Raw genomic sequence first — 10,779 nt, forward strand, 5'->3', positions numbered from 1 at the left:
AGGGAGCCTAGTTCCCCGAGAGGAGGGAGGAGTGAGAGTAGTGGGTCTGGCACCGCCGCAACTCCTGCTGCAGCTGATCCTTCAGCGTGGAGATCTGTGAAGGAGAGGATTAAAAAAGGGGGGGGGGGGGGATCCAGTCAGCACTTTGGCTGCACAGGGGTCCCCCGAAGCCGTGGCAGAGCCAGAGGGTGCAGCAGCATTTCGGGGCTATTTCCCCGAATCGGCAAAGGAAGCCGGGAGCACGGGAGTTGTGGAACTTACAGCTGCTCCAGTCCCAGCCTCTCCCAGCAGGGGGTGCTGTAGGGACCCTGGCGGCAGGGGAGCGCGCGGCTAGTCGATGTCCAGCAGCTCACCTGCTCCTCCAGCCCCTTGACGCGCTGCCTGTGCGCGCGCTCCCTGGCCTCCAGCGTGCGCTCCGCCTGCAGCTGGGAGCCGCGCAGCCGCTCGATCTCCAGCTGCAGCTCCTGCCGGTGGCGGGTGGCCGTCTCCACCAGGCTCTGGGACTGGGTCTGCTCCATCTCCGCTACCTGAGCCTGAGCAAGAGAGAGGAGGGGTCACACATCCAGGCTTCCCTGGGCAAGGGGCCACGCTGGTCTAGCCAGTCCTCTGAGGGCTGATTTAGCCCACCTTGGTATTCCGCCCCCCCCACGCAAAAAAAAGTCCCCTGCACCCCATCTGCCCAGACAACCCCCTTGTGACCACATCACTCTGCCATCATTAGCCACCACCCCGCCGCATTTCCTCCCGCTCCCCAATGACACAGCCGGCGCCGTCTCGCAGCCAGCACGGCCCCAGCCCCTGCGCGCGTCCTCCCTTGCTTGGAGACACCAGGGACTGTCAAGGAAACGGAGGATCCATCCTACCATGCCGCTGTGGCTGACAAGGCGCCACCCTCAGAACTCAGGTCAGTAGAAGGGCCACCTTGGCGAGGGGTCACCTCCGCCCACACTCCCTCGTATGCTAGCGCCTCCTTTTCAGCTCCAAGGGCCCTGCAGCAGCATCTGACCAGTGACCCTCGCCGGGTTCGTCTCGCTGCAGCCTGGGTTCTTCCAAGTATTGGCTAAAGCGCTCTGCACAGTCCCTAGGCTTCTCTGCAGCCTTGGACGCGACGGATCCTCACCCCACTAGGTCTGGTGGATCTCAGCACTGCACTGGCTTCAAATTTAACCCTAACGTCAAAGCTGGTTGTGCGGCTACTGTGTTATACGGCTGCTATTTTAAGGCCCCCAGGCCCCGCCCAGGTTCAACCCTGGTTCCGCATGCCCACGCACAAGCATCGTTTCGCCTTCCTGCCTGCTGAATGTTTTAATGCAAGCTGGTGGCCATTTTTTGACCAAAAAAATTTTCCTGGCAGAAACATGTAGACCAAAAATTCTCCACGGGACAATGGCAGCGTTGATTCAGTGCTCCAAGCAGGACAATAAAACTAATTGTTTCAAAACTGAGCCAGCGTCACTTCGTTTCGGGTTTTGGAAACCAAGACGTGGCCCTTTTCTGTTGGGAGTTTGGGGTCCTCGTGCCGCCCTCCCTTTTGTGAAATGATCTCTCCCCCCCCCCCCGTGGAAAAAGTTAGAAAACAGAGATTGTGGGGCAGGAAAACCCTTTTCACACTTTCTTACCGGCTCCCAACTGGAAGATGTTTGCTGACCAGTTGGGGCTTAACACAGCTGGGCCACAGACAGCTTCACAGCTGAGTGGTGATGGAGCAAGTGCTGTAGTGTAGACAAGGCCCCGGGACTTTATGTGCTCACACAGGCCATCGACTGCATGGGTCTCCCTCCAGCTCCATTTCATAACCACCTGCTCCTGCCCGCACCCCCCCTTACACCCAAAAACGTGGGACAAAAACTCCCTTAGGGCTCAGCAGGACTAGAACAGGAGCCACAGCGCAGCCTCAGAAGCCGAAGTCCCCAGAGCTGCACTTCACATAAACAACCCCCGCAGATTCTTGTCTCAGTTGCTGCCTGTGTAACCCACCTGGTAAGGCAGAGGTGGGCAAACTATGGCCCACGGGCCAGACCGTCCTGCCCGGCCCCCGAGCTCCTGGCCTGGGAGGCTAGCCCTGGCCCAGGGCCGGCTCTAGCGTTTTTGGCACCCTAAGCAAAAAAAAAAAAAAAAAGGGCGGCCAGATTGTGACCACCCAAAGACTGACCGGAATGCCGCCCCTTAGAATGTGCCGCCCCTTAGAATGTGCCGCCCCATGCACGTGCTTCCTTGTCTGGTGCCTGGAGCCGGCCCTGCCCTGGCCCCTCCACTGCTGTTCCCCCTCGCCCACAGCCTCAGGTCGCTCACTCCGCCGCCAGCGCAATGCTCTGGGCGGCGGGGCGAGCGCCTGGGGCAGCGCAGCTGCAGAGCCCGGCCTGACCTGGTCTCTGTGCTGTGCGGTGGCTCGGTGCTCCAGGCAGCACGGTAAAGGGGCAGGGAGCAGGGGGGGTTGGAAAGAGGGCAGGGGAGTTTGGGGTGGTAGTCAGGGGGCGGGGGTGTGGATAGTGGTTGGGGTGGTCGGGGGGAACGGGGTTGAATGGGGGCAGGGGTCCCAAGGGGCAGTCAGGAAGGAGGGGGGGGTTTAATGGGGTGGCAGGGGGCAGTCAGGAGCAGGGGGTCCAGGGGCAGGGAGGGGACGGGGGGCCGGGGGGGCTGGGGGGGGCAGGAGATGGGAGGTGGGGGCTGGGCCACAACCCCCTCCCGTAACCGGCCCTCCATACAACATACAAAACTTGATGCGGACCTCAGGCCAAAAAGTTTGCCCGCCCCTGCGCTAAGGAGTCTTGGGGCTTTCGCACAAGCTGTAGCAGCGCATGAAGGGCCCCGGTTCGATCCCCAGTGCGTCTTCAAACCGTGGCTGCTTCTACCCTATTCTCGGCTCCGCCACTGAAATGCTGTGTAACCTTGGGCAAGACACTTCACTGCTCTGTGCCTCAGTTTCCCCTCCCACCCTCTGTCCATACAGATGGTCACCTGGCAAGGCGGTCTCCTGTATGGGGCCTAGCATGACAGGATCCTGATTGCATTATTGTTACTCGTATTACAGCCAAGCCCTGGCCTGCTGTAGATTGGCTCTCTGTTAAGAGGGGGCGCGTCGTACGGGAGGGGCTGGGTGAAAGGCTCCGGCGCACAGGACTAACTACAAGCACTGAGCCAGAGGCGTGACTCACCCAGGAACACGTTAGCGTCCTTCTAACCATGCTTAGGTTCTCCTGCAGGGACCAGCCGCCCGACCAAAAGAGAGAAGGCAGTAAGCACACCAGTGAGCGCCAGGGTTCAAAGGTTATCGGAGCTAGGGGAGGGGCAGAGGTGAGCGAGGCTCCCCCCTCCCAGGAGAGCCAAGGATTCCAGGTGACAGGGTGCCCGTGGGTCTGATCAATGGGCGTCTTTCAATCGACCACGATGAGCTTTGGCTCAGGCCCTGGGGCACGGATACAGCTGCAGGGCCCCTGCCAGCCTCAATCCTGGGGGCCTTGTATCCGCTCAGTGCAGCCATGCCCAGCGCCTCTGGTGGCAGCAGGGCATTCTGGGAGTCTGGAAGCGTACAGCACCCTGGGCCGGCGCTGGGAGGAGGGCGCAGGTGTGTAACTTGGTTATGGGTCTCAGCCCATGTAGGGAGAGCCTGTGGAAGGAGGGTGGCCTTGGGACGTGCCTGGCTAGAGCTGAAGGAAGGGGGTGGAGGGTAGCTGGGAGGAGTTTGGCAGCAGGGGCAATCAGCACAGCACTGCTCTTCCATCTCCCCGGCTCCCCACTATCCATCGCACTAGAGGGAGTATTAACCCTTCAATGCCACTGCCAAGTCGAGGCTGGGTCCCCCCTAAACTTCTGACTAGTTACACTTCCACAGCACCTTCCCTCCGGAACCCAGCATCACGCGACACACGGCGCTATCCCCAACCCCGTGTTCCTACGGAGGCACAGAGCGGGGAAGCGCCAGGCCCCAGCTCACACGGCGTCCCAGGGGCCAAGCGGAGAGAGCAAGCCCGGATCTCCTGACCTACGCTCCGCCCGGGGCTTTAACTCCCAAACCACCTTCCCCCCTCGTTTCACACCCCCTGGGCTACACCAGTCTACTGGGGAGAGATGCCGTCACATCCACCCCGCTCGGCTCTGGGGCTAGTCCACCCTAGCTGTCCTTCACACCCGCCTTGTAGATTGACCCCTCTCAGACCCACGTCTCCACCATCTGTGTCTCTTCCCCCCAACTCCCACCCCCTTTCATCCCCCCCTACTGTTCTGTCCCCTCCTCCCCCTCACCCAATGGTTTTTCATAGGCAAGGGAGCCTATGAAGAGGCCCCATTGACAGCACTCTGACCCAGCAGCATAATGCAGAGTTCTGCACCCCCTGGCTTTTGGCTACATCCTAACAGCCACGGCAGCGCGTGACGGAAGCTGTGAGCAGACCCGCGGGGTGTTTCCACTCCCAGGGGTCAGCAGGAACCAGGACCGTGCCTAGCTCTTTGGAAAGCTGCCCCGCACCCCGGCTGCTCAGGACAGAGCACTCAATGGGGAGGGTTTGACGGCTGACCTCGAGCAGCTGGATCTGTCGCTGAGCTTCTGCCAACTCCTGCTCCACCGTGTTGAGGGAACGGTCCAGCCGGCCCTTCTCCGCCGACAGCCGCACCGAGTCCTCGTGCGTCTTCAGCTTCTCGCGCTCCACCTGCCGGCCAAGCAAGCCCAGGGAGAGAGGGTGGGTCGGGCCACGCTGGTTATGGCTACACTCCGCACTACGCCCCGGCCCGCGGGAGCCGGGCTAGTGGACTCGGAGGTTCCAAGCCTGCGCTTGCGCGTCCACACTGCATTGTAAACGGCTGCACCCGGGTCTCACAGCCAACACTGCACCGCGCAGCCCTTATGAGTCGGGGCTGCGGTTTGCCCTGCATCCACTCTGCGAAACCACAGGGCTTGGATCCACGACCTGGGTCCTGGCTGACCCACGTCAGATTGATTTGTGTGTGGACGGAAGCGGGACTTGGGCTCAAACCTGAGTCAGAGCCCGGGCTCAGCATGCAGTGTAGACGTACCCCACGTGATCACAGAGGGCACCTGGCGTTGACGTGGTCCTGCGCCCCCACCCCCACGCACTGGGCACCAGACTCCCACAGCTCAGGCCCAGCACTTGCTCCAGCCAGGCCCAGGCCCGCGCGGCGTGGCGCTGCCGGGTACTGACTGATGAAGGCTGGAGGTTGGCCTGGTCCAGGGACGGCTGCTGTGGGAGTGAATCGGTTTAGTTCAATAGGGGGCTCTGAGAAAAACGCACGCAGGAAGGAAATAAAACAACTCAGGCCAAGCCACCCGTGAGCAAACACTGGTGTGTCGTTACGGGACAATGGCAGGGCCGTGGGCTCTGAGGAGTCCGACTCAACCTCTCCCTGAACCCACAGCTGGGTTACACACGCAGGGCCAAAGCCAGGCACTGACCCGAGCAGGGACTGGCTGGATTAGCCGGGACACCCCCCCTTTCAAGTGAGGCAGTGGTTGCTGGGGAGCCGTTCAGACGAACCAGGCCCCTGCAGGGGCGTCTGAAGAAGCTAGGCCAGGCTAGACCCCCATCACACTACAGGAGGGCTGGGGGTCAGAGAGCCACGTGCACAGACTGTGGTTTTTAACTCCCCTCTCCAAACGCTTTGTTCCCACTGCTGAAACGAACCCCATGTTGGCTGGAAGCAGGATGTTGCTCACTATATCTGCCTCGGTGACACACTCCCACACGAAGAGCCCACCGGCCCGGCTGGGCGAGCCCGGTCCATACACATGGCGCCGGAGCCCAGGGCCCAGTCTGAGAGCGGGAGAATTGCTGGATTCCCCTGGTGGGAGGTAAAGGCCCGAGATCTGAGGGGGGCGCTCAGAGAGACCACGAAGGGAACAGAGGTGCCGCACGCCCCGCACCCATGACCCACAGCAACTTCCAGCGGGAAGGAGCCCAGGGCACTTAGAGCAGCATTTCTCAAATGTAGCCACCAGGGGGCTTTTTTCCGGCTACAACAGCCTCCAAAGCATAGGCAGAGATTGGCGGGGGGGAGGCGTTGCCTCCCAGAAACTGTATATGTTGATGGTGAGGGGGGCAAAATTTAAAGGTTCGGCCGCCCCTAAATAGCTTGGGCGGGTCCCCCCCGACCCTCAGTCCCCCCTCCCGGAAAGCAGCAACCCCCCCCAGCTGTTGGTCCTGAGTAGCTGGTACCAAGGGCAGCAAGACGCGCCACCTTGGTGTTTGCGCCGCCAGCAGGGATCGGTGCCCTGCAGCGCGCAGCCTCCTCTGGGGCTCTGGGCAGCGCCTCTGGAGACACGTGGGGCCAGTGTGCACGGTGCTGAAGGCGACTCTTGTCAGTAAAGGCGACTGCAGCATTCAGTCACTGGGGAGCTCCCCTGGGCAGCTCCCCCCGTCCCACCCAGCCAGGCCTCGGGAAGTCTGGGACACCGCAGGCGGCCAGTGAGTTCCCGACCCGCCTTCCCCAGGGCTGGCTCTCGCTGAAGGCAGGGATAGAGAGATGGGCCGGCGCTTGGACAAGTATATGTGCATATTTCGTTGCTTTTCCTAAAGTTAATTATTTTAGGAAGAGTTGTCAGAGCAGCCACCAGCAAGGGTTGGCGGCGGCACTCTGAGGCCACCAAAAAATCTGTTGTGAGAAGCCCTGCGTTAGAGGATGTGTAGAGAGCGAGCATTTCCCCCACTGCTGCAATGCAGTCACTTCTGGGGAGGAATAAGGCCCCCACTCTTCACCAGAGCCCTTACCCCACAGCTTTCGGGAGCGGGAAACAACTCCAGGGCTGTGTCCCCAAGCTGTGCTCTCCGGAGGATTGCAGGCAGCTGCAGAGGATCATGGGAGTCTGGCTATGGGTCTCTCTGCGCTGAGTTTGCTGGCTCAGAGCTCCGTGCCAGGCACCGCTTTATGGGAAAGTGATTGAATGTGGATCACGGTTGGGTGAGTTTTCCCCATGGCAGACTGGGGCGGGGTCACTCAGGGAGGGGCTGTCTGCTATGGCCAGTCTAATTCCACGGGTTGCCCGTTGAAATCGCAGGCACAGGAGCGTAAATGCAACGACCGAAGCACCACTGAATGGACGGAGGAGATTTCAGGCCGTTCCTGAATGTAACGCCCCACGATGCCATGGATAATACCCAGTCACAGCTGACTGGAAGCCAAGCTGAGCATTCACCCCCCTTCGCTCTCAGTAGAAATGCCAGCTCAGGATTCGAACCCGGTGCCAGACCCAGGATTCTGTGGAATTTTGCATCCCCTGCTCGTCACCCCCATCCTCTGTCCGAGATCAGGCAGCCCCCTGCCAGCCGGGAAGGTGGCACGGAGCGAGCGAATTCCCATAACAGGCTAACCCTGATGCCGTTCCTTGGAGGGACCTTGGATAAGAAGCCTACAAATCAGCTTATACCATTCTGGCTGTGTGTGCCGGGGGGAGAGCACTGGGAGTCATCAAGCCCCATCCCCTGCTCCTCACCTTGTCCAGGGTCTTCTTCAGGGCCATCTTGTCCTTCTCCAGCCGCAGGGAGGAGCGCTCCGCCTCCCGCTTCTCGCTCTCCAGCTGGGCCAGCGCCCGCTGCAGGCTGCCCAGCCGCTCCTGCAGCAGGTGCTTGTCCTCCTGCAGCTTCTGCAGGCTCCGCAGGGCCGCGCTCTCGCTCTCCTGGCACTGGCGCAGCAGCTGGGCAGCGGGGGAAGAGAGACGTGGCTGAGCACAACGTCACAGGGCAGGGAGCCGCTCTAGTGAGAGGCGCGTGGGATCGGCCCGGTAGCCTAGTGGTTAGAGATCAGCGCTTCCACGGGGGAGACCCAAGTTCAGTGCCTGGGCCCGGGCTCTTGCTCCGTGGCTGGGAAGGGGGTGAAAGCGGCAGGACGAGCTGCTGGGATTTGGGAGGTGAGCGGGGCAGGACTGGTAGCTCAGCACAGACCCTGCCGGCAGCACTGAGGGGTTAACGCTCTGGTTCTCTGCAGCTGGAAGGGCTGAGAGCCCTGAGGATAAATGGGGCTTGGTGAGGGACCCCCCTGGGGGAGCAACTTCCCTCCCAGTCTGGACCCCCCAAAGCAGACACAAGGCTGTCAGCACAGAGCAGTGCCAGGGGCAGTGGGGGTTTAACAACCGAGGGGCTCAGCCCCCTGGGAATGCTGGGTGGTGGGGCAGGAAGGGCCCAAACCCTGAGGAAAGGCAGCTTCAACTCCCAGTGCCCTGGCTGGGGCAGGCAGAGCCCACAGATCCATAGGGAGCCCTGTGTCCAAATGCTCTGTGGGGAGAGCCACAAGTGACCCCTCAGGGGGTGCTCCAAGGAAAACCTCCCTCCAGCCCCCCATGAGTGGCACAGGGCGCTCTGGGGAAACCCCTCTCCCTGCCCCACATACACTTCCCATTCTCTGTGCCGGTGATGCTCTCACTGGGGTCACCGTGGAAAGCCAGGCACGACCCAGTGACCCACTGCTACGTCTCTACGGAGTCAGCTCCCTCCCTGCCCAGATACCAGCCCAGCTGATCAGTAGCCGGCTGGCTGTTGGGCCGGCTCAGACTACATTCATGGGACAGTCGCCCCCAATCCTGACCCAGTACCGCGTCCTCACCTCCTGCTGCTGCCGGACCTGCCCTTCGAGCTCCTCCTTCTGCAGCTCCAGCTCCGCCTGCTCGGTTTTCAGCACCTGGACCCGGTCCGCCAGCCCGCTGTTCTGCTTCTTGGCTTCCGAGACCGCCTGGCGGGCAGCGTCCAGCCGCTCCTGGGACAGGAGAGGAGACGGTGACACCCCAACGGCACAGAGGGGCCAGGCTGTGCAAAACAGATCCCGGCCAAGCTCCCCGCTTCACGAGCTCGGACCGATTACCCCAACGCTAGCAGGACGGAGCCACCCGCTCACAGCAAAGACAGTGGGGAGGGGAACCAGTCCCCGTGTTGTGTGGAAGGGCAGCTGGCACGGGGAGGATGGTGTGGGACTGAAGGAGGTGTCTACAGTCAGGCTCAGTGCCAGCAGTTTCCCCTGCAGCCCCCTGGCTAGGCCAGCCTTGACCCATCCAAGACAGATCTACCAATGCGCCCAATCCTGACTTGCTGGAAGCCTTGGGGAACTCCAGTCCTGGCCCGATTCCTCTCCCACCTCTGCCAGTGTCCCTCAAACCTGCTGGAAATCTCTGCCTGGACCCTGCCCCCGCCCCCTCCTCTCCCACTGCCTCACTGCACCTTGCAGCCCCGGGCGACTCCCACCTGCAGCACGCGGCGGTCATGCTCGCTGGCTGTCAGCGCCTTCTGCAGCTGGAGCACTTTCTCCTGGGTGGCGCCGGCGCTGGCGCTGCTCTCCGACAGAGACAGGGCCAGGCCCTGCACCTTGTCCTTCAGGGCGCTCTCGCCTTCCTCGGCCTTGGCCAGGGTGAGGTGCAGTCGCTCCACGGACAGCTGCAGGGCGTTGGCCTTCGTCTCGCTGTCGGTGACCTGCGGAGGGATCGGCGCAGTCCGGCAATGAGCCAGGGCCCAGGGCTGCATCTCCCGTGTTAGTAGCCGATGGTCACAAAGGCTCTGTGGTCAAGCCCTGCCCTTAGTGGCAGGGGCCGCACCAGGACGGCAGGAGCGGTGCCAGCCCCGCGAGCGTTACACGAACTGCCCTGCCATCAGGAATCCTTCGGAGAGGAACAGCCTGCGTGGCAGACTAGTCCGGTGTGCTAGGCCACACCCACTCAGGACAGCAATGGAGCGGCTCCTCGGGGAGATCGAATCCACCCCCCCAGCTCATGGGTCGGGAGCAGCGGCCTAGGGGCTGGACCATGGTGCTCACTCACCCACTGCACCAGGATGGTGACCCCCAGGGCTACATAATCACAGACCCACTAGCCACGTCACTCCCTGCTCCCCACGCTGGGGCAGGCAGAGTTGGCACAGAGCTCCGCTCTACGACACGCAGGGGCACTGCCCGGGTGCCCTGCCGCCCGGCTGTGCTGGGAGCTGGGCAGCCCGTCAGCAGCGTGGGGCTTTGTGCCTCATCACGGCTCCTTCCCCTCCAATGCCTGGCGCGCACAGATCCTAGAGGAGGAGCGGGCGCAGCCAGCGCCAAGGGGCTGCCATGGCCTCGGTCTGCCGCGGGGCACAGGCCCGGCCCAGCAGCAACGGCGGCGCTACCTGTCTCTGCAGCGTGTCACCGCGGTCCTGCAGCACCTGGATCTCCATCTCGCGGTCGCTCAGCACCAGCTTCACCCTCTGCAGCTCCCCCTCCAGCGAGCGCCGCAGCAGCTCCAGCTTGGTGCAGCGGCTCTCCGAGGCGTCCAGGATCTCCTTCAGGCGCCGCTTGTCGGTCTCCAGCTTGGCCTCGTTGGCTTTCATCTTGCTGATCTTCTCCTGGGGCCCGGGAGAGCGGGGAGCAGAGTCACCAGCCGCCTCCCCTCTCCCCCGGCTACGCGCTCCTCTGGCTCTGGGGCCGGGCAGGGTAAGTTCAGGGCTCGCGGAAGATGAATGGCACGGCCGGAGTCCTGCGCAGGCCCTGCCTCAACTTCCACACCCAGCCCTGCTGCCGTCCGGCAGGAATGATCTGCAGCCCCCTGGCTAGTCCGGCCCCAGGGTCCCTATACAGCTCTACTGACGTATCTCCATTCTCGCCGGCACCACCCCTGTGAGTCCAGTCCCAGCTCAGCTCACGCCCCTCAGTGCCACCCTCCAGCATCCCCTGCTATACCAGCCTGGGCTAACCCCCCCCCAGCTCAGCTCACGCCCCTCAGTGCCACCCTCCAGCACCCCCTGCTATACCAGCCTGGGCCCCCCCCCCCCCCCCCCCCCCCCCCCCCCCCCCCCCCCCCCCCCCCCCCCCCCCCCCCCCCCC

General features: G+C 62.7%; 1 protein-coding gene across 1 annotated transcript in view; it reads right to left on the minus strand.

Moving 5' to 3' along the window:
* CROCC (ciliary rootlet coiled-coil, rootletin) overlaps positions 1 to 10,779 on the minus strand; it is a gene marked incomplete in the record, with an annotated part of 61,912 nt that continues 51,133 nt past the window's right edge. Inside the window, 8 exon segments of the mRNA XM_034753255.1 lie at positions 1 to 94; positions 354 to 533; positions 3,156 to 3,197; positions 4,515 to 4,646; positions 7,442 to 7,642; positions 8,548 to 8,697; positions 9,180 to 9,404; positions 10,086 to 10,301. Coding sequence (XP_034609146.1) covers positions 8 to 94; positions 354 to 533; positions 3,156 to 3,197; positions 4,515 to 4,646; positions 7,442 to 7,642; positions 8,548 to 8,697; positions 9,180 to 9,404; positions 10,086 to 10,301 — 1,233 coding nt within the window.

Source organism: Trachemys scripta, chromosome 19, assembly GCF_013100865.1.
Source record: "Trachemys scripta elegans isolate TJP31775 chromosome 19, CAS_Tse_1.0, whole genome shotgun sequence".
NCBI lineage: Eukaryota > Metazoa > Chordata > Testudines > Emydidae > Trachemys > Trachemys scripta.